The sequence below is a fragment of the Benincasa hispida genome, chromosome 10, assembly GCF_009727055.1.
Source record: "Benincasa hispida cultivar B227 chromosome 10, ASM972705v1, whole genome shotgun sequence".
In the NCBI taxonomy this organism is placed as follows: domain Eukaryota; kingdom Viridiplantae; phylum Streptophyta; class Magnoliopsida; order Cucurbitales; family Cucurbitaceae; genus Benincasa; species Benincasa hispida.
The window spans coordinates 61,142,964-61,169,531 of NC_052358.1; the positions used below are offsets into that span (position 1 = coordinate 61,142,964).

At 32.3% G+C, this 26,568-nt stretch overlaps 1 protein-coding gene across 1 annotated transcript; it reads left to right on the forward strand.

Moving 5' to 3' along the window:
- The first annotated feature begins 8,798 nt into the window (after nucleotides 1–8,798).
- Nucleotides 8,799–12,083, forward strand: LOC120089285 (probable serine/threonine-protein kinase kinX). The gene is made up of 2 exons (XM_039046706.1): nucleotides 8,799–9,262; nucleotides 10,928–12,083. The coding sequence occupies exons 1-2, from the start codon at nucleotides 9,017–9,019 to the stop codon at nucleotides 11,753–11,755; spliced, it is 1,074 nt and encodes a 357-aa protein (XP_038902634.1). The 5' UTR covers nucleotides 8,799–9,016; the 3' UTR covers nucleotides 11,756–12,083.
- Nucleotides 12,084–26,568: the final 14,485 nt, after the last annotated feature.

A 26,568-nucleotide genomic window follows, 5' to 3' on the forward strand; every position in this document is an offset into this window, starting at 1 on the left:
GAGAGATTGATGAAGAACCAGGAGCTGAAGTAGAAGAATATGGAGGAAAAAAAGCAAAAGTGGTAGGTATACAAACAAGATTAAGTTAAAAAATATATATTCAGATTTCAATTTGATTAAAAAACTATATCTATTTTGAAATAAACAAGATTTTATTTTTAAATCAACCAAAATAATAGGTGATGATCCATTGGGATACAGGATAGTTGGAGGCCAAAGTAGAAAGAAAACAACAAAAAAAAACATCCATGTAAACATTTAGACATTTTTCAAAATCATCTCCCCATTTTAGACATATTCTACAATTTCTCTTTTTGTATTTGATTATTTATGATTTTGGTATGTTTTAAGCAGAGATTTCAATTTTAATTTAAATCTAAATTTTCTCTATGAATTCACTCAGTTACACAAGAGATTTCAATTTCAATTTTAAGTTGAAATTGACGTTTTGGATCCATCAACTATACCAAAGTGCATATTTGGGAGCTATAAATTTTCCCCTTATTTTATCTAAAAACTTTTTTTTTTTTTTTTTGGCATTCACGTTGAAGTGATAAAATATATATTTATTGAAAAAAATAATTTCATCCAAAAACAATAATTCACGTGAAAAAAAAATTGGTTTTAGTTTTGATTTTCATTTTCTTTTCAAGATTTGAATGAGAGACTTCTCTTCATATGTATTTTTTATGTCATATAAATATATGATAAGGAGAATTATAGGATAATTAATATATTTTAATTTTTTTTCATTTTATTAGTTTTTTTTTATATACTTCAACGTTCTGTTTGAGTTGGAGATGAATGATCATCAATAAAAATGAGATTTCTTTTTTCTCAAGATTTGGTTTAAGATCAAATCTAAATTTTATATATCAGATGAATGATGATAAATATAAAAGATTTTTTTTTCTTGACATTTAATTTCAGATCAAATCTAATTTTATTTATCTATGAGTTGGAGATGAATGTCGTAAATACAAAAGAAAGTTTTTTTTTTTTTTAAGATCAAATCTAAATTCCATTTTTTCTAGAAAACATCTTTTTGAATACTTCTCTACAATTCTCTACAATTCCAATCATTAAGTACTCAAATTTATCTTATTACATTTTATATCTATAATACTCTTATTTTAAATCATACATATGCAATACATGTAGTTTCAATTAGTATAAAAAGATAAGGATATTTATATAATATGTTTTAAAATTAGTTCTTTTCGAACGCAAAAAAAAATTGATCACTTTACTAACTATAGGAGCATTCTTAGTTTTTTTTTTATTTATTTAAATTAGAATTATTTTTGCGAAAAGTATTAACAGTTTCACTTCACATACCAATAGTGAGGATAACTTTTAGTTTAGGGACAATTGTAAATATAGTAATAAAATCTAAAGTACTAATAGATATGACATAATATATATATTAAAAAAATACAAATATGATAAAATTTAGATAGTCAGTGATAGACTATATCATTGGTAGGAGTCTATTAGCGATAGAAGTCTATCATTGATAGACTTTGTCATATTTGCAATTTTTTAAATATATTGTTATACATTTGGTTATTATTTCTAGGAATGCTACTCATTGCAATTACCTTTAAGTTTTAAGGGTATTTTATTTTAATAGTTTTGAGATTTTAGAGGTATTTTTGAAAAAAAAAACTAATGATTTTCATCTATAACTAAGGTATTTTTTAAAAAAAAACTTTTCTATTTTTCATCCAAACAAATTCTTCGGCACTTTGAAACTTTTTGCATTTTGAAAATTTTCTATTTATAAGAAATTCAGTTTTTGTTTTCTTTAAAAGTGGTTTAAGTGTGATTTTTTTTTTTAAAAAAATCTATATTTAGAATGTTGGAAACCATTTTAATATAAAATAAAACATTTTTAGTAGTGTTTTAATCAATGCACTCTTTACCAAACTCATGAAGTCCACTTTCAGAAGAAAACCCTCAACCTTAAATTCTAAATCTTAAATCCATATAAATTTCTTTTAAAAAGAAAATAAATAATGAAATTGTCGTCCAATGGGACCTTAGTTATTAGTAAAAGATTGTAATAATTTCAAAAAAAAAAATCAATTTTGACCCTAACTTTATCATATTGTATCAATTTTAACTCTAAACATACGTAAGTATTACAACTTTAATCATTGATTCAATTTTAGCTAATTCACTTACTAATTTTAACAAAAAAAAACCATTAAAATTCTTAAGCCATTAATCTAGTTCAATAAAATAAAAATTTTGCACAAAAATAAGTTCGACCAACACACAAATTAACATTGACTAGCATTTTCAAAATTCATAAATGTTAACCAAAGAAGAAAAAAAAGCTCAAATGCTATTTTTCACTAATTCATTAAATGCATAAGAAAATACTTTTTTATGGTACTTGAAGCGAGAACTTATTAGATGATTAATAACACTTGTTTGGATTTAGAGTTAAAATTTATCAAATTGAAAATTTATGATCTAAATTAATACAATGTAATAAGTTTAGGGTCAAAATTGATTTTTTCTTCCAACACTTCATCAAGTTAAATTGAAAAGGGCAAAAATGTAAAAGCAGTGATGAAGATTTTTGTCTTGTACTTATTGCATTAATCTTAAATTAAATTGTTCAGAAGTGATGTGTTGGGGAAAAAGACAAATAAATAAAATTAATTATAGTGATTTCCAATCATTTAAATAATTGGTATGCAATCTAATTTTAGCGATAAGGCCTTTGATTTTTTACCATTCCGATTTTTAATAATAATGAAATGGACCAACCTCATGTATTTTGGTAAAGGATTTCATAATTGAATTAATGATGATTCAGATTTTGTGATTTTTTGCATAATCTATTTTCCTATTAAAAAATTTATATATTCTTTCAAAATTTAAATTGAATTTTCTTTTTACCCATATACCCACTAAAAGTTATATTTTTTTTAAGAAAACAAATTGTATTAATTTTATCTCTACATTTTAACAACTTCAAATGCTTGATTTTTCTCAATTTCAATGGTTTCCAAATTAAATTATTTTGAACACGTTAGTAGTGAAGACATGCATTTGTTACTTTTTTTTGAAGTTGGAGATTCAAATTTCTATATATACCCTACTTAATTTTTTTTATAACTATATATATCCCAAATTTATTACAAAATAATAATAATAATAATAAAATTAAGATGAATTAAAAAATGTTGCTGTTCCTTTTTTTTTTTTTTTAAAAAAAATGGTGCTGATATGAATTGATGTACCACTAATGTGACAGAAAATTATTTGACATTTATCAATAATGGAAGCGGTAGGAAATTTGGAATATAATAATCAAAATATATGGAAGAAAATCAAAATAAATTTAGAACTACAAAGATAAAAGTGTTGAAATATGATGTAAAGTAAAAAAGGTAAAGTCTTCTGAAAAAAATAAACTAGTAAAATTATCATTTAACTTGCAAATTTAAGTATAATGCAACTAATTAAGTCTTATATCTTTGACCAAAGTTAGAGGTTTGAATTCTTTCCGGATTAAAATAAGAAAAAAATTATAGTTTAAGTAAAAAAAATTAATTCAATTATTAAAAGAATATCAACTCAATGAAAAATAGATTATTTACTATTTTCAAGGACAGTAATTTGATACTCACTCTGAAATTATTAACTCAGAAATCATATAAGCACATTTTTAAGTATATTTAGGCTTCATGATTATAGATGACATTATTATTATTATTTTTGTCAAAGGTGGTTACGTACATATGAACATTTTGTATAGTTTAATCTTGAAAAATTAGTGTAGAAATTTTATAAAAATCTTTTGATTAGGTCTCTTACTTGTTATTGTGGATTTACATATCTTTCATTCTATTGATAAAGAAGTGATTATTCACATGGTCTAAATGACTAAACTTGAAGCTTTGTGGATAGAACAACCGTTTAGATGTGTTTTTTTTTCAACTAAAGAGGTGGCTTAAATTAATTTAAATTTAAGAATATCTTAAAGAAGCCTAAGTCTTTGTGCATGCATTTGCATTTTCTACTTTTTCCTCTCTCTCTCTCTATTACATTTAAAACAAAAATATACCCAAAAAAATATAAATATAATTATTATTGCAAACCAAAATACTGCCAAAGTCAATTGTATTGGAATATTGGAAACAAATAAATTAACAACAATAAAGGAAAATAGGGTTTTCAAAAAGCCTGTCATTTGGGTTGAAGTGTGGGTGCATGTAGAGGTGGAAACGGTTCGATTCGGTTCGATTTGATGGTCAAACCGAATCGAATCGAACCATGCGTGGTAAGACACTCTCTTTATAGAAGATGTAATTCTATTTGTACTGAGTAATTCGACACTCCACTCTAAAGATACAACTCCCTTTAAGATAGTTTGTGTGCAATTAAGTTATGTTAAGAATTTTTATCGACTAGTATGCTTACAAATAATCTTTTTAAAATCAATAGTTGTAGGACGAAAAAGCACCGGTGTAAAAAAGGTCTTTATGTAAAAATGTATCCACTATCTGTTAAAGGAAGACGATTGAAAGGGAACAAAAGCCTAACCTCCCTCAATTCCATATCACTCAATTTTTTCCTTAGAACGAGGCAAAATGAGACTGACTCCTTTTAATCCTTTTGAAATTAAGGTAATTCATTATTCAGAACAAAAAATGTTCCACAGATAGTATTGACAATCGTAGAAACAACAAGTACCAATAGCTTAATAAACAAATAACATACAGAGATTGATAACACAGTTTATTGATATACCACCTATGTCTAGGGACAGTATGCCCCAAAAAGATAAATTCACTAATATAAAAGTCGAGCGTTTACAACGTTGTACTTATTTGTAAAGTCATGACAATTACAGTGTTACACGTAAAGCGGAACTTATGTTCATCACCTAGGCTCCCCTAGATGTGAGATTCCCTCTCAATAGAACTTAAGCACCTTCTAAGTATGTGAATATTAGTGATGAATTACGTAGTCTCCCCCCGAGTGAGAGACACCTTCTTGTCAATACTCTATCTTTTCACGTCAAATGGAGAAGAACTCCACTTGATAAAATTTAGACTCCCCTAAGACGTTGTCAATACTCTATCTTTCAACATCTTTTGAGTTTAAGATTAAAATTGCTACAATTACATAAGTTTGCAATGCAAATTTGAAGAAATTAAAATTTAAGATAAAAGTTGATACAACTTACCTAGGGTGGAGAGTCACTATTACTCAGTCAATGTTTGGTCCTTCCATTACCATAGTTGAAATTTTTAATTATTATAATTCATACCTAGTTATAGTAAAACTATTTGAAAACCTTCATTGTTTACCGTGTTTACCATTTGAAACCACCCTCTAGCCTCAATCGTAATTCGTACTAAAATAGTCTATGCTTCAAAAAATAAACTATTCTAATTTCACTTAAAATAGTTTGTACCTCAAATACATATTATTATTATCTACCAATTATAATAATAACTCTAACACTCCAAATAATTCCTAATAATCCATAGATAAATTTTGATTTTTTTCTTTTTAAGAAAAAGAGGGAGAAAAAGGGAAAGAAAAGAGGATAAAGCTACAAAAAGTCCAATCCTATCAATAAAATAGTCAAACTCAAGTGCACATTGCACAATCAAGCCACCTGTCAAACCTAAGTGCCAAAAATGTTCTCTAATTAAATTAGTTCTTTTAGATATCTAATTAAAATTAGCTAGATAAATAATTCAGTAATATTAGCCATCAATTTCTCTTCCATACCATAATTTAATTGTAAAAGATAGTTAACTAAATATGCTTATATTTTCTTTTTTCAGGTTTTACCTTTTAAACAAATTAAAATCAATCATCATTTCTTGCCCATAATATTCATATGTATAGAAAAAACTCTGCCAACTAATGTCAAAAATTTGATCATACATTTCATATTTGGTGAACTAAAAAGAAGAATTTAAATTTAGAACTTGTTTGATAACTTGAGTATTCACTCTTCACTTTTTTTGAAAAATACTATTTTAATTTTTTTGTCAAATTAAGAAAAATACAAACACGAAACTAAAAAACAAGGATAGTTTGAAATATTTAAATAGAATTTCAAGCTTAGATTTGAGTTTCAAGAACCCCGTTGGAAAGCAAAAACAGTAAGTATGATTTAGACAACACAAAACAACGTTTTGAAGGGCCCAAAATATTTATTGAGCATTTTTTTTTTTTTGAAAAACGGGGTACAGATAAAGGGAAAATTTTATTTTTGAAGAAAAGTTTGTATGTATTAGTCCAAAATATAAAATATAATCTGAAATTATGTATTATATATCTTTAAACGAGTAATATTTACAAGTATACATTTTCACAGATGTAGTTGCGAATATAAGAAAAAGGATTGATAAAAATTAATATAATAACCGTTAATATACTATACTTATACATTGATCAACGGTGATTACAACCTATGAAGCACAAACACAGATATAGTTACATGATACGGATATGATCGGATACGACGATTCTTCAATTTCTAAAAAACAAAGATATGGATACGTCTAAGGATGCGTCATTTTTTTTTAAAAAAATTTTAATATATATTTCTAAAAAAACGAGGATACTGATACGTTGAAAATACATTTTCCTTTAAAAAAATCTAGGATATAGATAAGTTTAACATACAAGTTAATAACAATAGCACAAAATAGAATACAAACACTGAAATATAATACAAAAAAAAACAACATCTAAGATGTTGAAGTACAATAGTTAATAAAATACAATAGAAAAGTGACTCATATTGCAAAGAAGAAGAAGAAGAAGATTAAAGAGAGAAGTATGAAGATAAACAAAGAACTTATTGTTGAAGATATCTAAATGGTTTATATTTTGGTGAACTTTGTGGGGACTCAAATGTGAAGATGAAGATTAGATAATTCTAGTATAGGGTTTGGTCAATTTTTTTTTTTCTTTTAGTTTTGGACTCAAGTAGTGAACTTTTTAAATAGGTTGTCTAATTTTAGATTGGAAAAGATTAGATGAGTTACATGTCTTTTTTCTTAAAAAAAAATACCATATAGAAATAGATATGTCAACTCGCATGTTAGATACGTATTGAAAAAGTATATGAAAATATATATACGTCAAATCGTGTGTCAGATACATATGTGAAAAGTATCGGTATTCGATACGTGTCTGATACTGATTCTTTGCCTCACATGAAATATCTGTGCTTCATAGATTACAACAATAACTTATTAACAAAGCTGCATTGATGAATTACAATCATAATAATGACTGGTTGACACATTGTGTAATTATTTTTATTATGCATAATTTATAGTTGTGTCAAGTCTCAATTTAGAATTGAAATATCAAAATGAAATAGGAAGGTCCATAAATCATAAAAATATATTATACTTAATTAGTCTTGGAACATAAACTCAATGCTGATGTTAAGCAATACCAATATCAACTAATATACATGTTAGAAAGATGAATGACAAGATAACTATAAAAATCAAAATATTTAATTATCATATAAGTATATAGCTGAGTAGATAAGTTATCGGTTATAGTAATGAAAGTTGATAGATTAATTCTTTACGTTCATGGGTATTACTATTGTACTAAAAAAGAACCATTTCAATTATTATTATTATGAGACTAAAATAAATATTTTGATAGTTGGAGAATAATGTAAAATAAATCTAAACGTTTGAACCATCGAAATAAAATTAAATGAAAAAAATAATCCAAAATGGTTTTTAAAACAAATAGTTATAATTCAAGAACTTTCGAGGTTGTGTCTAAAAGATCCTTAAACTTTAAGAAGTTTCTAATAGGTTCCTAACTTTTAATTTTGTGCTAAATAGGTATCTAAACTTTTAGTTTTGTGTCTAATAAATTTTACCATATTTGAACTTTATCTCTAATGAGATTTCAGTTGCGTTAATAGGATCGTGCTTTTTTCCTCCCTTAAAAAATATACCAATTTAAAATTCAAAAACTTAATAAACACAACATATTGATGTCAAATGGAGTCCTATCTTTAAGACGGGGCCGTCTGGCATAGGTGCTTCGAGATCACTTGGGTCATGCCCATCTTCTTGGGTTAAAATTCGTTCCAATATATTGTGAGGTTAAGATTCTTAAAGCAATGACTATTTGTCTTGGACTAGAGATCATTTCCTCGATCCATATTTCGAATATCTCGATTGAATTTGATTGTTTAGAAGTTGTCAATTTGTTGAACGATGTTGTGGTTGATACTTTTGAGGCCTCTTTCTTCATTAACGATCAGGCCAAGGCACGGATAATGGTATGAGGGTTATCAATTTGAGAAGCATGAATCTTTCATTTTCAATATTCCTTGATTGATTTACTACGCTTGTGTTTCATGAAGTAATTTTGTTGTTTGCAGGTTTATTTTTGTTATTTTTGATTGTACTATAAAAAAAAATCAAAATAAAAATTTAATGACTTATTGAACACAAAATTAAATATTTTAAAACTTATTAGACAGATCAAATCAACACTTGAGTAAAAAAGATTATGAACCAAACTTGTAATTTGCTTTATTTATTTTATTTTTTTTTGTCTAATAGGCTAGAGTTTGTAATTTAATTTAATAAAAAGATATTTGAGTGCTCAGAAATGTTTGTCACAAATTTTATTATTTAAAAAAAAGAAATGTGCTGAGGTGTACATGGGACGACTTGGAATTAACAAACTGCACAATGATATAGCCAGCTCAGATACCGCCAATGCCTCGCTGTAATTTAATAACCAAAAATAATAGTAAACGTTTTCAAATTAAAGAGAGAGAGAGAGAGAGAAAAAAAAAAAAAAATCCTCTGCTTCAACAATACCATTTCTCCCCATCTCTCTCTATTTCTCTGTTTCGCCGTAGAAAAATTGTCGGAACAGTAAACAATTTCATTCCCTATAAATTCCTAAATTCTCTCCCTAATTTCTCTCTATCTCTCTCTCTTTCTTGAAATTCTTCATCCAAACAGAAGCAGTTGAAATGGGAGCTTGTGCGACTAAGCCCAAGGCCGACGGCAGCTTGGCTCCGGCACCGGAACCGGAGAAGAAGGATGTTGATGCTGTAGTCGCTGTTGAACCTCAGAACAAAGTTGACGTTCCGGCGGTGGAAGAAGTTTCCGGAGAGGGAAACCAAAGCGATAAAGGCAAGGAAGTTGTTGATGTCGACGACGATAAGGTGGATGATCAGAGTGTTAAACGCCGTTCACTTAGCAACTTATTTAAGGAGGTAATTGTTATAATCATACTCTATTTTCCTTTTTTCCTTCTTCGATTTGATTTCGGTTTTCTTCCGTTTGTCGATTTGCTCATCATTCTTGAGTTTCTTTTGAGAATTCGTTGCTGTTTTGTTGAGTAGAAATCAATATATTGTTAGAGGAATTCATATTCATCGTTCTTCTTTTTTACAATTTATGAACTCTAAGGTTTCCTTCTTTCTCGCTATTCGTTGTTCGTTGAATGAAATGGAGGATTGTGGTGGTTGATTTTGAAATTAGGGGATTCAGTCGCCCTTTGGTTATCCGATAAATAATTAGGGTAAAAAAGTTAAAAAGAAAATGAAGAGTTATGTTATTGATACCTCGTGTTTATGAATTGGAATAAATTTCAATGAACAACTGTCGTTTTGTGATTGCTTTTTTTATATCCTCTTTTGGACCTCCAAGTTTATTCGCGAATCTCGGCGGTTTCTCGGGAACCAAACAGATTTCTTTACTCATTTACAGAAGGAAGCTTTTATCCTCTTTTGGACGTAAAGGGAACTAAACAGTCCTCCCAAAGGTGAAAAAGTGATGTAAAGAAATGCAATTATATGGTTCCGAAATGGCACAGTTCTTTATAATTTATAACTTGTCGGCATCCTAAAATTTAGAGATTCAAACTTACAAGAAATATTTTCATCTTCTTTTCAATGGGGTCTCCTTTTCGATTCAAGAACTCTGTTTGTTTGATTGGACATTTGGATATATAATATACAGCACTCATGACTCAGGAGGCTTGATAATTTAAGTTCGAATCTTCTGCACTTAAGAATCAATACATGGAATCTTCACATTCCACAACACCATTCGTTTGGTGACAAACAAAAGTTTCCTTCCTTGAGGGGCCACTCTATTTTTCTCCTCTTTCTTCTGTTATTTCTGCTCATGTGTTGCCTCCTTTCTGTGATTGTTTCACGCCTCATTCAACTTTACATGTTTGGCTGCACCCTATAGAAGTTTCTTTCATTCCCATGTGATCTTGATGGGGAAAGGCTTGATGCATTTTTCACCCGCACGTTCGGCTATGACATGTCCCCTGGGACCTAGTTAAACGTACTCCTACTGGTAAAAAGCCGTTGGCTTTGAGTAAAATATTGATTTCTAGGTTATGTTGATAGTTGCCCTTAGGGTCAGGGTCATAAATTATAACCCTCTATGGGTCTTGGTTTCATTGGCTCTGCTCCTGTGAAGGAGGCTGGTTTGTACGTTGATTATTGAGATGCCTTGAATTTGTTATCTCACATTTGAAAGAAATAGGAAAGTCACGTTTTCCTATTCTAAAAGAAATTTCATTAGTCTTTTCTTACCAATAGTTTGTTGAAGGTGCATTGCTTGGAAAATGACTGTTCATCAATATGATCTTGCATTGACAATTGGTGGGTGCCCAAATTGATTGCGTATATAAATGTGATGTGTGTATTATAAATGGTTATAGCTGTAGCTGTGCTTTTAAGTTGTCGGTTTGAATTGCTTCCAATTTTGGGACACAAGGTTTGGTTTGATCTACTCAGAGCAATTTTGTATTTGAAAAGTATCATGTGACAGCTGAAAGTCTCTTTGCATATATTCTCTAAATCCTTCTTCATTGTCTTCTTAAATTGTTGTTCTAAATGTAATTTCTGAATCTTCTGCAGAAAGAAGGGAGTGAATCACTTGAATGTGAAAAGCCAGCTGGGGAAACAGAGACGGTGGAGTCTAAAGAGACAGAAATACATACAAAAGAAGTTGAGATAAAGGCACCTCAAACTGAAGTAGAAATCGAAACGTGTACCGAGGCGGCGGAGACAAAGGTGCTTCAAACTGTACTAGTAACTGAAGATGCTGACACGAAGGCACCTCAAACTGTAGTAGAGACCAAAAAGGATACCGAAGAAGCTGAGACGAAGGTGCCTCAAACTGTTGTAGAAACTAAAGAACATACTGAAGAAGCTGAGACAAAGGCACCTGTAACTGTAGTAGAGGCTGAAAAGCGTACCGAAGAAGTCAAGACAGAGACACCTCAAATTGTAGTAGAGACTGAAAAACATACCGAAGAAGATGAGACAAAGGTGCCTCAAACGGTAGTAGAGGCTGAAAAATCTGAAATTCCAATTGAAAGGATACAGATCACCGATGTTCCCACAACTTCTGAGACCATTATTGTGGAGAAAGTAATTGAGCCTTCACCATCTGATGTTACGCCAACAAGTGAAACATCCGAGGAAAAGAGATCAGAAGATGTCAAATTGCCGGAGAAAGTCGAGAAAACTGACGTAGTGACAATAGTTGAAGCAACACCAGCAAAAGATGAGAGTAATACATCTGAGAATAAGAAAGAAGATATCAGTGATGTCAAGAAGACCGAGACAGAGACACCGAAAGAAACCGAACCGAAGCCTGTTGGTCCAACTGAAAGCAGTACCAAACCAGCACAGGAAAACGATGAAGTAGTGAAGGTAACTGCTGAGGAAAAAACAAGTTGATGAAAAGTGAGGCATTTAAGGTGCAAGTATAGAAAGTAAAAGAAGATGCTTTTGTTCTTGGCTGTTTAAATTTATTATGTGGGAGAAGCTTTGCCCAAAGAAGAAGTGGCTGCAATCTGCCATGATCAGGATTAAGATTGTTATATGTGGTTTCTAAGCAACTTCTTGAGAGGCTTTGTTTCTATTGTTTTGTTGTATATCATTTGTTGGTTTTTCATTGAATTGCACATTCTCTTTCCTTCGCTTTGCATGTAAACATATGAGTTTGTCAGAGTAATATGAACATAGAATGTCCTATTTTAAATGTGAAATTTACAATTCTTCATCATTTTGACTCTGGAATTTGCCCAACCTTTTCTCCCTTTTTGTTTTCCAAAGTACTTCTAGAAGGGTCAATTGATTGTATAGTGCCAGAATTATGTTTAAAATTTTGTTTTAACCATTTCAAGAGAAAAAAACAGTTCAAAATTATAGCATATCACGGTTCATATTCATTTCACAAATGATGTTTGTTGATGATGCCTTTCTATTTATCATTAAGCCAGCCCATGATGGTTTAACAAATAATATTTGTAACTCAATTTTTATGCTTTCAATTGTATTTAAGAATTATGGTTTTAAATCTTTCAGCTTTTGTCTCTAGAACAATCTCTTATCAATATACACCAAAACTAAAACAATAAGGGAGCTTTTTAGACATGACCGATAGTGCCTCTTTAAAATCAAACGAAATATTGTCAATGTTACCCCTTTACAATAGCAAAAAAAACTTTTGTAATGTGTTTTTTTTTTTTTTTTTAACTAAAAGCATGTGTTCGTATTCATCAAACTCTAACATCCCCCACCGTGAAATTAACAAATGGTGATCGTAACACCATTTTTTACCACCTCATGTTTTCAATTATCCATTGTAGGCCTTCTTGTTTCTTTTTTAGTTTCTTTAGATTTTACATTTAGGGATTGTGATTTAAATCTTTGGATTTTTGTCTCTAGAACATCTCAAACTAAAATACACAAAAATTAAAACTAGAAAGAAGCTCTTTAAACATGGATGATGGTGGTGGCCCTTTGAAACCAACAAAAAATTGTCAATGCTACTTTTAAAAATTACCAAACACTGTCTTAGCAAGAAAATTTTGTAATGCTTTTTTCCCAGAAAACATGTGTTCATATTCATAAAACCTGAACAACCCAATTGTTGGAATGCTTTGAATCCTAAATCTAAATAGAATTGGGATTTGCTGGAATGCCTTGAATCCTAAACCTAATTCTAATTGGTATTTGAGATATTTAGTTAATTAATTCTTTTCCTTCTGCACTTAGGGTTTAGAGAAGTGTACTATATAAACTCACTAACCCTATAGGCATTATTTGGCAGATTCTGTATTTTCGATAACATTCTCTCTAATAAAATTATTTTTTCTCTGTCCCGTAACGTAACTAACATATTGCATGTAAATTTATGTGTCGATTTTCTCTATTTTTTTACATTTTTTTACATTCTTTAATTGTTGATTTCGTAACAAATTGGTATCAGAGCATTAGTCTAAACCTAGCTGTGTGGGTGAAATTCACAGATAATGAACAAAGAAATTTAGTGAGCCTAGTTCGTGCTTTATCTAGGTAGCCTTATAATTTTTTCTACCTTGATAAGAGCAAGTGTGATCCATGCTCATACTCATATGCTTTGTTTGGATGTTGACTCGAGATGAATTGACGAGTCTTGAGATGAAGAGCAAGTGACCCAGGATGAACTGGAAATCCCTTGGGATTTTGAGTAAGGTCTCATGGTTGGGAGTGGATGGATTTGTTCAAGGAGATGCTCAAAATAGTACTTTGTTCCAGGGGAGGATTGTTAGGAGTGTGAACAAAATCTCACGTTGGTATGAGACCTTTTAGGGTGGTTACAAAAGTAAAACCATGGGGTTTATACACAAAGTGGACAATATCATACCATTATCGAGACAAGTGGAGGTTCATTGTCCTTATCAACTGGTGTCAGAGCCTAATCATTTGGGTTTTGAAATTTCGCATTTGTTTGACAATTAAAGATGTCTGGCGTGAACGTAAAAATTGACAAATTCATCAAAAGAAACAATTTCGGTTTATTGTAGATCAAAATGTGATCCTTATTGAAGCAACAGGGACTGTGGGCACCGCTTGTACCAAAATTGTTGTTATCTGCCTTTCTTTCGTGGATGTTGTATATCAGAATTGTTTTTGGGTTTTCTCCATAGTCGCTGCTGAACAAAATCTGTAAACTGCAGTGTAGTTCAGTTTTTTAGGAATAACTTCTACAAAGTTGTTGATTGTCGAGATTTCAACCGTTGGATCGTGTTGAATTTTGGCCAGCTTATTGGAGACACATAGGGTCTCACTATGAATGGTTGATTGTCGTTTTGAGCTCTAGTTTTGTCCGTATTCACCTTGAATAGAATCTGTGAAACCGTAGTGTAATTCGATTTTTCAGGGATAGCGATTGCTAAAGTTTCAACCGTTGGGCCATACTAAATTTTGATCAACCTATTTAGGACACATAGAGTCTCATTTTTAACGGTTGGATCTTCGTTATGAGCTCTAGTTTTTTTCCACAGTCGCTGCTTAACAGAATCAGTAAAACTGTAGTTTAGTTCGATTTCTTCATAGACAACTTCTACAATGTTATTGATTGTCGAAGTTTCAACTGTTAGATCATACTGAATTTTGGTCGACCTGTTAGAGACACAAAGGGTCTCGTTATAATGATCGAGTCATCGTTTTGAGCTCTAATTTTATCCGTAACCGCTGCTAAACAGAATTTGTAAAACTATAGTGTAGTTCGATTTTTCAGGGATAATTTCTTCAAAGTTGTTGATTTTTGAAGTTTCAACTGTTGGATCGTACTGAATTTCGATTAGCCTGTTGGGGACACATAGGGTCTCATTTTGAATGATTGGATCGTTGTTTTGAGCTCTGGTTTTATCCTTAGTCTCTGTTGAATAGAATATTTAAAATATAGTGCAACTTGAATTTTTAAGGACAACTTCCGCCAAACCCTTTTGCGATTGAAGGAGGTAGACCTGTCGTCCACAAAAGTTTTTTTTTATGTCCATGCGGTTGTCGTTGTTTGAAGGTTTAATATCATTATGGTTCATTCTTGAAACTCGTGGAACCTCTGTTTTCTACCGTGGGTGTTTGTTGGCGCCGTTCATGGCTCCCAATTGGTCGTTCGTGGGTTTTGTTTTAGATCTCTATATAAGGATCTTTGTTTCCAGCCTAGAAGTTATTATTTTCGTTCTTTATGAGTTTCTATTTCCAATCAAGATTTTTTGATTTGATTCGAAAGTTTTTCTCCGCAAACTAAAGTTGTTCATCATTCTTCCACCTTGAGTTTGAGGGAGAAGTTTGAGTACGTCTAGCAATATGTTTTATGTTGCATCTGGTAAATTTGTTATTTGTGAGAGAATTCAAGTCAAGATAGAGATTTGTTGGAATACCTTGCTAGATGTTTTGAATTGTTAGTGGTTCCTTATGAGATATTTTGAGGCATGAGAGAGGATTCTGAGTACGTTTGTGAAGGAAATTAGACATGAGGATTTCCATGAGCAGCGAAATGATCGTTCCAAATTCCATTTGTATTTGATCATACACAATTACAATCAAGAAACGAAAAATACTAGTCATGCAACATACAAAATTACAACATATTTTACAATATAATCAAAGGAAAGATTATACATACCTTTGAAGATTCATCTTCAAACTCCCTCGATCACAAACACTTATTCAATTTGTAAGGCTGCAACACACGAACGCTTGAACTCAGCGACTGCAACACAGCATGATCAACAACAAAAACAAGCTCAACGAACGACCTCCAAAAACCTCGACTTAGTCGAGTTGAGTAAGACACCACCATAATGGCTACCTTGTTATTCTCAATGTGAGAATCCATAAGTGTGGGCTTTGTATAGACTTGGTTAGAGGAAGAGACCGGAGGAATAACAATCGTGTAAACGATTGAGCAAGTGGAGATGACAAGAGTCTATCGTATAGATGATACCCAATCGTTTAGAAGATGGCAAGCTATCGTATAGCAAAAGCCCCGCGATCCTTTAGAAGATGACCAGCTGAGTGAACTATCGTGTAGTGTCACTCCACGATCGTTTAGTCTCTCTTCAGCTATGGTTTAGTGAATCCTATTCACTTGACAACATTTCCGTGAGTGTTTCCGAGAATGGAAACTCTTTCTTAAATCTTCTAAATTTAGGAAAACATTTTTCCTTTTATCTCATGGTTACCATGAAACTACCAATAACCTTCCACTCAATTGGTTATTAGAGAAAAAAGATATAATTATCCAATAATTAATATTATTATAAATATATATGATAACCAACTTACCATATTAAATTTATAACTTATAGTTTTAATATTTCATCTCATGAAACATATAAACCATAGTTCTTTTTCTATTTCATGGTACTTAATGTAAATCTCATTTACATTAATCCTCCACTTGATATATCTCATACATCACACTGATCATATCATATATAATTGAATTTTCTCTTGTCAATTTGAAAATTTCAAAAGAACACCAAGAATTGATTCTCAACTTGAATCCATTGAGCTACCAAGGGGACTTTACGAACTTGTAGCTTGAAGCTCCAACGGTACGTGAATAACTGACTAAACTCTTTAGTCATGGGATCCACCATATGTTAACTACCACGCACTCCACTAAAGACCGATAGCTATACTCACCTTACTACATATACATTTTGTATCCATATCAACCAATCAACAATGCGATAACCTTTCACAGATCGCTCGTAAGTACAGCTAGGTCAATAACCGTTATGTCTCTATAGTTACATCTAACTCCTTAAGTACCACTGATCTCTCTAATGAGCATAAGTCATTGTTCTATTATGCTTGAGTCCTCTCTTCCAAAGAGAAGTTGTGGCCACTACGTTCAAGACCTGGAATCAGCTCTTAAGGGAACAATCTATCTACTTACCCCTGCTTTGGGGAAGGGGTGAATTCCATCTTGTGTAACTGAGTTCCCAACTCCCAGATCAGACAAATCCCCAAAAAAGATAGGTATTTTGAGTTGGCAATCTGGACACTCTCACCCATACTAATCAAAGGACCGCCCTCAAAGGCAGGAATTCCCAAAACACTTAGGATTGAGGTCATGTCACCTATGGTCGTTAAAGTGAGATGTAAGTCTCAAGTATGAACGAAGTTATATAAAGAGACAAATGATCTTGTGGTCTGGTCTTATACAAACTCTTTGTATAGGATACTACCGCTCGCATGTCTCCACATGAGTGGTTAGGATCTACCATCTGTAGTAGTTCACAACACTTATAAATCTCCACAAAGCGGACCATATCCGTAGTGTCACCAGGATTAGGTATCCCTCCTCAATCCTTATACTATAGACCTATTTAGGTTATCACTTAAGGCATGATCCACTTGTATATCTCATATACATGTTCAAGTTTACATACAATAACCATGGAGCTTTGTTTATTAGATATGCAAATAAAACAACTCTTATTTTATTCATAACAATGTGTATAGTTTACAAACTACGAGACTTTGAGAGAATTAGGACACCAATCCCAATAATCTCCCACTTGTCCTAATGCCTAGAGAGACTAATGTACAATACATGAAAAATACAAGTACAATATACAATAAACTAGGGTATACTCTATACCCCAGTATCATCTCTCACTTGCCCTAGACAAGATGTTGCATGTCCCGCAGACCTAGACTCTCTAGGTGACCCTCAAACACTTTAGCCGTGAGAGCCTTTGTAAATGGATCAACAATGTTGTGCTCCGACGCGATCTTCATGACTATCACATCACTGCGATGCACAATCTCCTTGATCAAATGATATTTTCATTCTATATGCTTGCCTCGACGATGACTCCAAGGCTCTTTCGAATTTGTCACAACCCTGCTGTTATCACAATAAAGAGTGATCGGCAAATCCATATTTGGAACAACTTCTAAATCTGTAAGGAATTTCCTCAGCCAAACAGCCTCCTTAGTTGCTTCACAAGTGACTACGTATTCGGCTTCCACTAGAGAAAATCTTCAAAGGTAAGGTTTCTGAAACCTTATTTTTCCTTTTATTAATAATGTTGTATTTATTTATTACGATGCATAATCTATTTTGATTTTTTCTGTAAAATTTCTTTCTCTGTAAAAATGAGATTTGGGACGTTCTTGCTACCGGGCTTTTCAATATGGGATATTTCAGTCTGAGGGTCTAGGACTATGAGATATGCAACATCTTGTTTAGGGAAAGTGGGAGATGTAATAGAGTATAGTGTATGCCATAGTTTATTATATTGTACATCTTCATTATATTGCACAGTACCACTAGCTTAGGTCAAGTGGGAGAATGTTGGGTTTTGTGCCCTAAACTCGTGGTTTGTAAATGCATAAATAAAATTATTAATTATCAATAAAATAATTTTTATTTTATCTTAATTGTTAAGTTTGCATAATTCAACCAATAAACATGATCCAAGGTCCTTTGTATGAACTTTGAACGATATGTAGTTGACATACAATGGATTCCTTTCAAGTAATAACCTAAAGAGTCTATAATATATGGATGAGGTTGGGTGCCTTATTTTGATAACATCATGAATACAACCCACTTTGTAAAGGTTATAAACGATATAATCCAAATCGTGCATGTGGAGACATGTGAGTGTGAGTATCTTATATAATGAGTTTGTATAAGACTGGACTGAGAAATTACTAATCTTTTTTAGTAACATTATTGACTGAAGAGATTAATATTTCACAGGATGATCATGAAGGAAATCCAACTCGAGATTTCTATGAGCAGCGGAAATAAGATCATTCCAAATTACAATCATGAATGAACATTACAAATTATAGTCGTATACAAAACATGCAGTTATACAATTAATATAAAAATTACAGCATGAACACTACAAATGAGCAAAGAAGAACTCTATGAACATTTGTAGACTCGTCTCCACGCTCCTTTGCGCATGGATGCTCGAACACAACAACCTCAATGCTCGAACAACACGACCGTAACTCTGCATGAACACTTCGCGCTCGTCCTCAACGATCTTCTCGGTCACGAACTCCTAAAAAACACGAACAACCTCTATAGAACCATGACAGTGTCGAGTTGAGTATGGCACCACCAACAAGGCTACCTTGGTATTCTCGGTGTGAGAATCCAGAGGGTGGGCTCTGCTCGGACTTGGTATGAGGCAGATGAAGGAGGAAACACCGATCGTGTACACAATTGGGCAAGTGGGAGATGGCGGAGACCTATCGTATAGGTCGATGCCCAATCATTTAGCTAAAACTATGTGATCGTTTAGCTCATCGTTTAGCTCGGTGTCTGTCGCCTACAAACACTACACGATCGTTCACTAAATCACGCTGTCGTTTAGTAAATCATTATTTATTTGACAAGCGCCGTGAGTTTCTTTTTGCCGAGAGAAAACTCAAAACTATTTTTATTCTTTTTAAAAAACCTTTTAATACTTACTAAAATTAGGAAAACATTTTTCCTTTTAATTCATAGTTACCGTGAAAATCCAATAACCACCCACTCAATTGGTTATTAAAGAAAAATAATTAATTATCCAATAATAATTATTATTATAAATATAAATAATAACCAACTTATCATACTATATTTATAACCTATAGTTTTAATATTTCATCTCATGAAATATATAAACCATAATTCTTTTTCTATTCTATGGTACTTAGTGTAAATCTCATTTACATCAATCCTCCACTAGATGTACCTCATACATCATATCGATTATATCATATATAATCAAAATATCTCTTGTCAATTTGAACATTTCAAATCAACACCATGAACTGATCCTCAACTGAATCCATTGAGTTACCAAGAGGACCTTATGAACTTGTAGCTCGAAGCTCTAACGGTATGTGAATAATTGGCTAAACTCTTTAGTCATGGGATCCATCATCCGTTAATTGCCAAACAGTCTACTAAAGACTGACAGTTGAACTCTCCTTACCACAGATATATTATGTGTCCATCTTAACCACTTAGCAGTGCGACAACCCTTCAAAGATCACTCGTAAGTATAGCTGGGCCAATAACCGTTATGCCTCTATAGTTACATCTGTCTCCTTAAGTACCACTGATCCCTCTAATGAACATAAGTCATAGTTCTACTATGACCGAGTCTTTTCTTCCAAAAAGAAGTCGTGGCCACTATGTTCAAGCTCCGGAATCAGCCCTTAAGGGAGCAATCTCTCTACTTATCCCTACTTCAGGAAAGAAGTGAATTCCATCTCGTGGATTGAGTTCCCAGCTCCCAGATCAGACAAGTCCCTAAAAAGGTAGGCATGTTGAGTTGGCAATCTGGCCACTCTCACCCATACTAATCAAAGGACCACTCTCAAATGCAGAAGTTCCCAAAACACTCGGGATTGAGGTTGTGTCACTTATGGTCGTTTAGGTGAGATGCAAGTCTCTAGTATCAACGACGTTATATACAGAGTCTAGTCATCTTGTGGTCCAGGTCTTATACAAACTCTTTGTATAGGACATCCCCGCTCGTACGTCTCCACATGAATGGTTAGGATCTACCATCTGTAGTAGTTTACAATACTTGTAAACCTCTACAAAGCGAGCCGTATCCATAGTGTCACCAGGATTAGGTATCCCACCTTAATCCTTATACTACAGACCTATTTAGGTTATCACTTAAGCATGATCCACTTGTATATCACATATACATGCTTAAGTTGACAAAAGATAACCAAGGAGCTTTGTTTATTGAATATGAGTAAATGCCAGAATTAAATAACACTTATTTTATTCATTAAACAATGTGTATCTTTACAAAACAACGGGACTCTAGGAGAATTAGGACACCAATTCCAACAGATCATATGTAAGTCGATCTCAATCATGGGTGAGTTATGAACTCTTCCCTGTAAGGGCTTGTCTTTTGATTTGAATGGGTGAGAGTAGTCCGAGCAGCCAATTCAATAAGCATATCGTCTTCGGGACCTGACCGAACATGGGGTTGGAAATATAATATCACAAGATGGAATTTTCTCCTTCCCTTAAGTGCTGACTCCAGGACTTGAACAATGGGGCTTCACTCTCTTACTGGCCCAAATGGACTTAGTTTATAGTTAAACCATAAACAAATTGTTCACTAGAGGACCAGTGACACTTAAAGACAAAGAAATAATTATATGAATAAAATGGTAATTTGATCAAGCTGTAATTGTGAATAACTCGTGAAGGATAGACTTACTAGTAATGGTTATATCCATGGACGCAACATGTTCTATAGTGCATAAGAGCGCAACTATAAACCTTTAGTGGAGTGTCACATAGTTAATGAATGTTGATTAATTTAATTAAAGTTTAATTAATTAATCTCGTACCATTGAAGCTTATAATCTGTAGGTTTATAAGGTTCCCCTGCTAGCTCACAACGAATTAACAAGGACCATAATTTGAAAGAATAATATGAAATGTTCAAATTAATTGAAGGGAATACATGTCAATCGTATTCGATACATATTAACATAATGTATGAAGAGACATTATAACATATAGTTAATTTTGAATAAACTATTTGGAAGATTCAAGATTCAAAATATTGATGTTGATGAAAATAACGAGGTCTCGATTTTATGAAAATATCGATAGAAATATTGATATCGATGAAAATTTCAGAAAAGAATATGAAAATTAATGGAAATTATTATAATTAGTTAATGAAACTTTGAGTTGGCTTAATTAGACTATAATTGACCACGTTTAATCACAATTTCTATAAAGTAAGACAAAATTTAGATATCTATTGTAAATGTCTGTTTAATGTTGGTACGGGTAGAAATAAGAAATGGAAAATAATTATAAAATAATATAAAATTTAGGAATATTATCTTGAGATGAAATGATGTGAAAATTATGAATATTTTGGATGATTGAAGAAAAAAAACTCACATCAATTTATTTGGGAGGTAAAATGATGTGAAAAATTAATGAAAATAGTTTGAATATGATTAAAAATAACTATATGTTATTTTTTGCGTTTTTTTCAAATTCAATTTAGTTAGAAATGAAATTTTAGGGTCGAAAATAAAGTTGAAAATTGAGAAAGTTGAAAATTATAAAAAGTAACACATAAAAAAGGCTAAATCCTTTGTCAAAAATGACATTGGCATGTGAAACTACAGAATTGTGTGTAATGAGGGCAATAAAATTGAAAAACTTGAATTGAGCTAACATAGATAATTAAAAAAATCAAATTTTTCTCAAAATGTCGAAATTTCTTGAAATTTTTTCAAAATCTCGAAATTTTATCGAAATTGGGGGAAACAAAATATTCTCGAAATCTCAAAATTTCTTGAAATTTTCTCGAAATGGGGAAAAATGAAATTTTCCCAAATCAAAATTTGATGAAAATTTTAAATCATGAGGAGATTTAATAAATTTGAATTAGATTCAACTGTTAAAGTAATATAAATAAGATTTATATTAAAATTACAGATTATAAATAATAAAAATAAGATTCATATTAAATTTATGGATTATGAGGGAGATAAATTTTTATATGATACAAATGTCTATTTAANATTATATATCCCACACTTTCGTTGTTTTTATTAGGGGTGTTCAAATAACTCGACAACCCAACCCAAAATGTAAGGGTTGGGTTGGTTAAAAAAAAAAAATCCCAACTCGAATTATATATACATACACACACATATATATTCTTTTTGTTAAAATTTGATTACTTTGTGTTGATTAATTTATGAATTTTTAATCTTTTTCTTTTAAAATTGTTATGCTATTTGTCTTTGTTTAAAGTATGCAATAAATGTTTGGTATTTAGCATTTGAATTTTATGATATTTTAGTTGTTAGTGTGTTATATATAAATTTACATATTTTTAATTAGAAAGAAAAAATAAGTTATTAGCCAACAACCTAACCCAACCCAAATCGAATTTAAGGGTTGGGTTGGGTTGGATTGGAGACTTTATTTGGGTCCTTTGGGTTGTCAACTCAACTAATCTATATTTTCGAGTTGATTCAAAAAACACTCTCAATCCAACCCAATTACACCCTTAGATTTTATGCAGAGAGTGGTGAAGTGGGAAGTTATCCCCCCTCGTTAAATACACATAAATAGTTTTGTGTGAAGGTTGATTGGATTTATGAATTCAATAAAGCTCTCTCTCTCAAAATTCTCTCAAACAAAATCAGTATAACAATTCTCTTCTCTCTTTCAAAGGAGGTTCCCACAAACCTAATCCTTGCTAAAGTATAGAACGCTTCCGCTGTAGAATTCAATCTCTTCAATACCATTAACATTGAATGGGGACTCATGACAATTCTCAAGGATGCACTAAACTTCTATCTCAAGAATGCATCTTCTCAAAATATGATTGGGTCCAAGTTTGTATAAGAACGGGTCATCCTAATGATAAAATTTAGCCTCATGCATCAACTTCTTCTTCTGTTAATGTGTATAGCTTTCCAGTGTTTGAGTGCAAACCAAATAATTTACCATGTCTCCATACCACGGTTCTTTGTCACTCAAAACCATCAACTTTTCATTTGGAAAGCAATCTTCAATCTTCTTCTCTTTTCTCTGAATCTCTTCATTCTCAAGCCGTGATAGGTGGTCCGTCACTTAATTTTCTGTTCCCTTTCTGTCTCGAATCTTCAAGTCAAATTTTTGAAGCAACAACACCCATTTAATCAGTCTGAGTTTTGCATCCTTCTTTTCCATTAGATATCTGATCGTAGAATTATTAGTATAAATACCTACCTTTGATCCCACCAAATATTGCCTGAATTTATTGATCGCAAACGCTACGACAAACATCTCCTTCTTCATAGTTGTATAATTCTCTTAGGAATCATTCAAGGTTTTACTAGCATAGAAGATTGGATGCAAGATTCTATCCTCGCGTTGACCCAACACAACTACTATTGCATAATTACGCGCATCACAAATCAACTCAAAAGGTTGCGACCAATCTGGTGCCACCAAGATGGGCGCAAATATGATCTCAGTCCTCAGTGTGTTGAATGTATGAGTGCAAGCATAATCAAAGATATAAGGTCTGTTGGCTTCCAAGAGTGCACTCAAAGGTCTGGCTATTTGGGAGAAACTTTTGATGAATCTTAAAATCCTACATACCTCAGAAAACTTCTTAATGTTTTGACGTTCGTAAGTGTTGGTAGTTTTGCGATTGCGTCAATCTTGGCATGACCCATTTCTAAATCGACCTTGAAAATTTTGTGCCTTAACAAAATGCCTTCGGTAACCATAAAGTGGCATTTTCCCAGTTGAGGACAATGTTAGTCTCTTCACATCTCTTCAGTACGTTGTCCAAGTTGGATAAACATACATCATATGAATTACCAAAGACGAAAGAGTCATCCATAAAGACCTCCATGGACTATTCTAGAAAGTTTGAAAATATAGACATTCGTAGGTCCCAGGTGCATTGTAGAGTCTAAAAAGCATGCGCCAAAAAGCAAAGGTGCCAAAGGGGCATATGAATGTAGTCTTTTCTAGGTCCTCAGGTGCTATCGCATCTAGTTATAACCGGTCGTCCAGAAAGTAGAAAAATTCATTCCTTGCAAGTCTATCTAACATCTAATTAATACATGAGAGAGGGAAATGTTCCTTCTTAGTCACCTTGTTCAGCTTGCATTGTTGGAGTTAATGTCCTAAATCAAATGTATCTTGTAGTTTGTAAAGAAAAATTATATATCTAATAAAATAAGAGGTATTTTATTAATATTTAGAGTGTATTAATTCAATCTAATAAAATAAGATCCAGGGTTATTTTATGAAACATAAACATGTATGTAGAGACATACAAGTGGATCATGTTTATGTAATAACCTAAATGGTCTGTAGTAGATGGATAAGGTTGGGTACCTTATCCTGATGACACTACGAATACGACCTGCTTTGTAGATGTTACAATTGTAGTAAAATGCTACAAATGATCTGATCTTCATCCTTCATATGGAGACATGCTAGGGGAGGTATTCAATACAAAGAGTTTGTATAAGACTGGACTACGAAATGAATAGTCTCTCTATATAACACTGTTGCTAGTAGAGACTTACATTTCACTAGGATAATCACAGGTGTCGAGTTGAGTCTGACACCACCAACAAGGCTACCTTGGTATTCTTGGTGTGAGAATCCAGAGGGTGGGTTCTGTTCGAACTTGGTATGAGGCAGACGAAGGAGGAAACAATGATCGCGTACACGACTGGGCAAGTGGAAGATGGCAGAGACCTATCGTATAGGTCGATGACCAATCGTTTAGATAAAGCTATGTGATCGTCTAGCAAAAGCTATGCGATTGTTTAGTCTATCAGACACTACATGATCGTTTACCTTGGGCCAGCGATCGTCTAGAAAAACTATGCGATCATTTAGTAAACACTGCACCATCATTTAGCTCGTCCAACCGTCGTTTAGTAAATTCGAATTTACTTGACAACTTCGTGAGTTTCTTTTGTGTGGAGAGAAAACTCAAAATCCTTTCAATCTTTTGTAAAAACTTCTTTTTTCAAATAGGAAAACCAATTTTCTTTTAAACTCATGGTTACCATAATCCAATAACCACCCACTACTTTGGTTATTTAAAAGAAAAATAATTAATTATCTAATAATTAATATTATTATAAATATAAATGATAACCAACTTATCATATTATATTTATAACCTATAGTTTTAATATTTCATCTCATGAAACATATAAACCATAGTTCTTTTTCTATTCCATGGTACTTAATGTAAATCTCATTTACATCAATTATTCACTAGATGTATCTCACACACTATACCGATTATATCATATATAATCAAAATACCTCTTGTCAATTTGAACATTTCAAATCAACACCAAGAACTGCTTCTCAACTGAATTCAAGCTACCAAGGGGACCTCATGGACATGTAGCTTGAAGCTTCAACGGTACGTGAAAAACTGACTAAACTCTTTAGTCATGGGATCCACCATCCGTTAACTGCCAGGCACTCCACTAAAGACCGATAGCTGAGCTCTCTTTACCACAGATATATTATGTATCCATCTTAACCAATCAGTTGTACGACAACCCTTCACAGATCGCTCGTAAGTACAACTAGGTCAATAACCGTTATGCCCCTATAGTTACATCTCTCTTTAAGTACCACTGATCCCTCTAATGAACATAAGTCATAGTACTATGACTGTGTCTTCTCTTCCAAAGAGAAGCTGTGGCCACTCTGTTCAAGCCCCGGAATCAGCCCTTAAGGGAGCAATCTCTCTACTTACCACTACTTCGGGAAAGGAGTGAATTCCATATTATGAATTGAGTTCCCAGCTCCCAGATCAAACAAGTCCCCAAAAAGGTAGGCATGTTGAGTTGGCAATCTGGCCACTCTCATCCATACTAATCAAAGGATCGTCTTTAAAGGCAAGAGTTCCCAAAACACTCAGGATTGAGGTCGTGTCATCTATGGTCGTTTAGGTGAGATGTAAGTCTCTAGTATCAACGACATTATATATAGAGTCTAGTCATCTCGTGGTCTAGGTCTTATACAAACTCTTTGTATAGGACACCCTTAGTCCACGTCTCCATAGGAATGGTGAGGATCAACCATCTGTAGTAGTTTACAATACTTGCAAACCTCTACAAAGTGGGTCGTATCCATAGTGTTACCAGGATCAAGTATCCCACCTTAATCCTTATACTACAGATCAATTTAGGTTATCACTTAA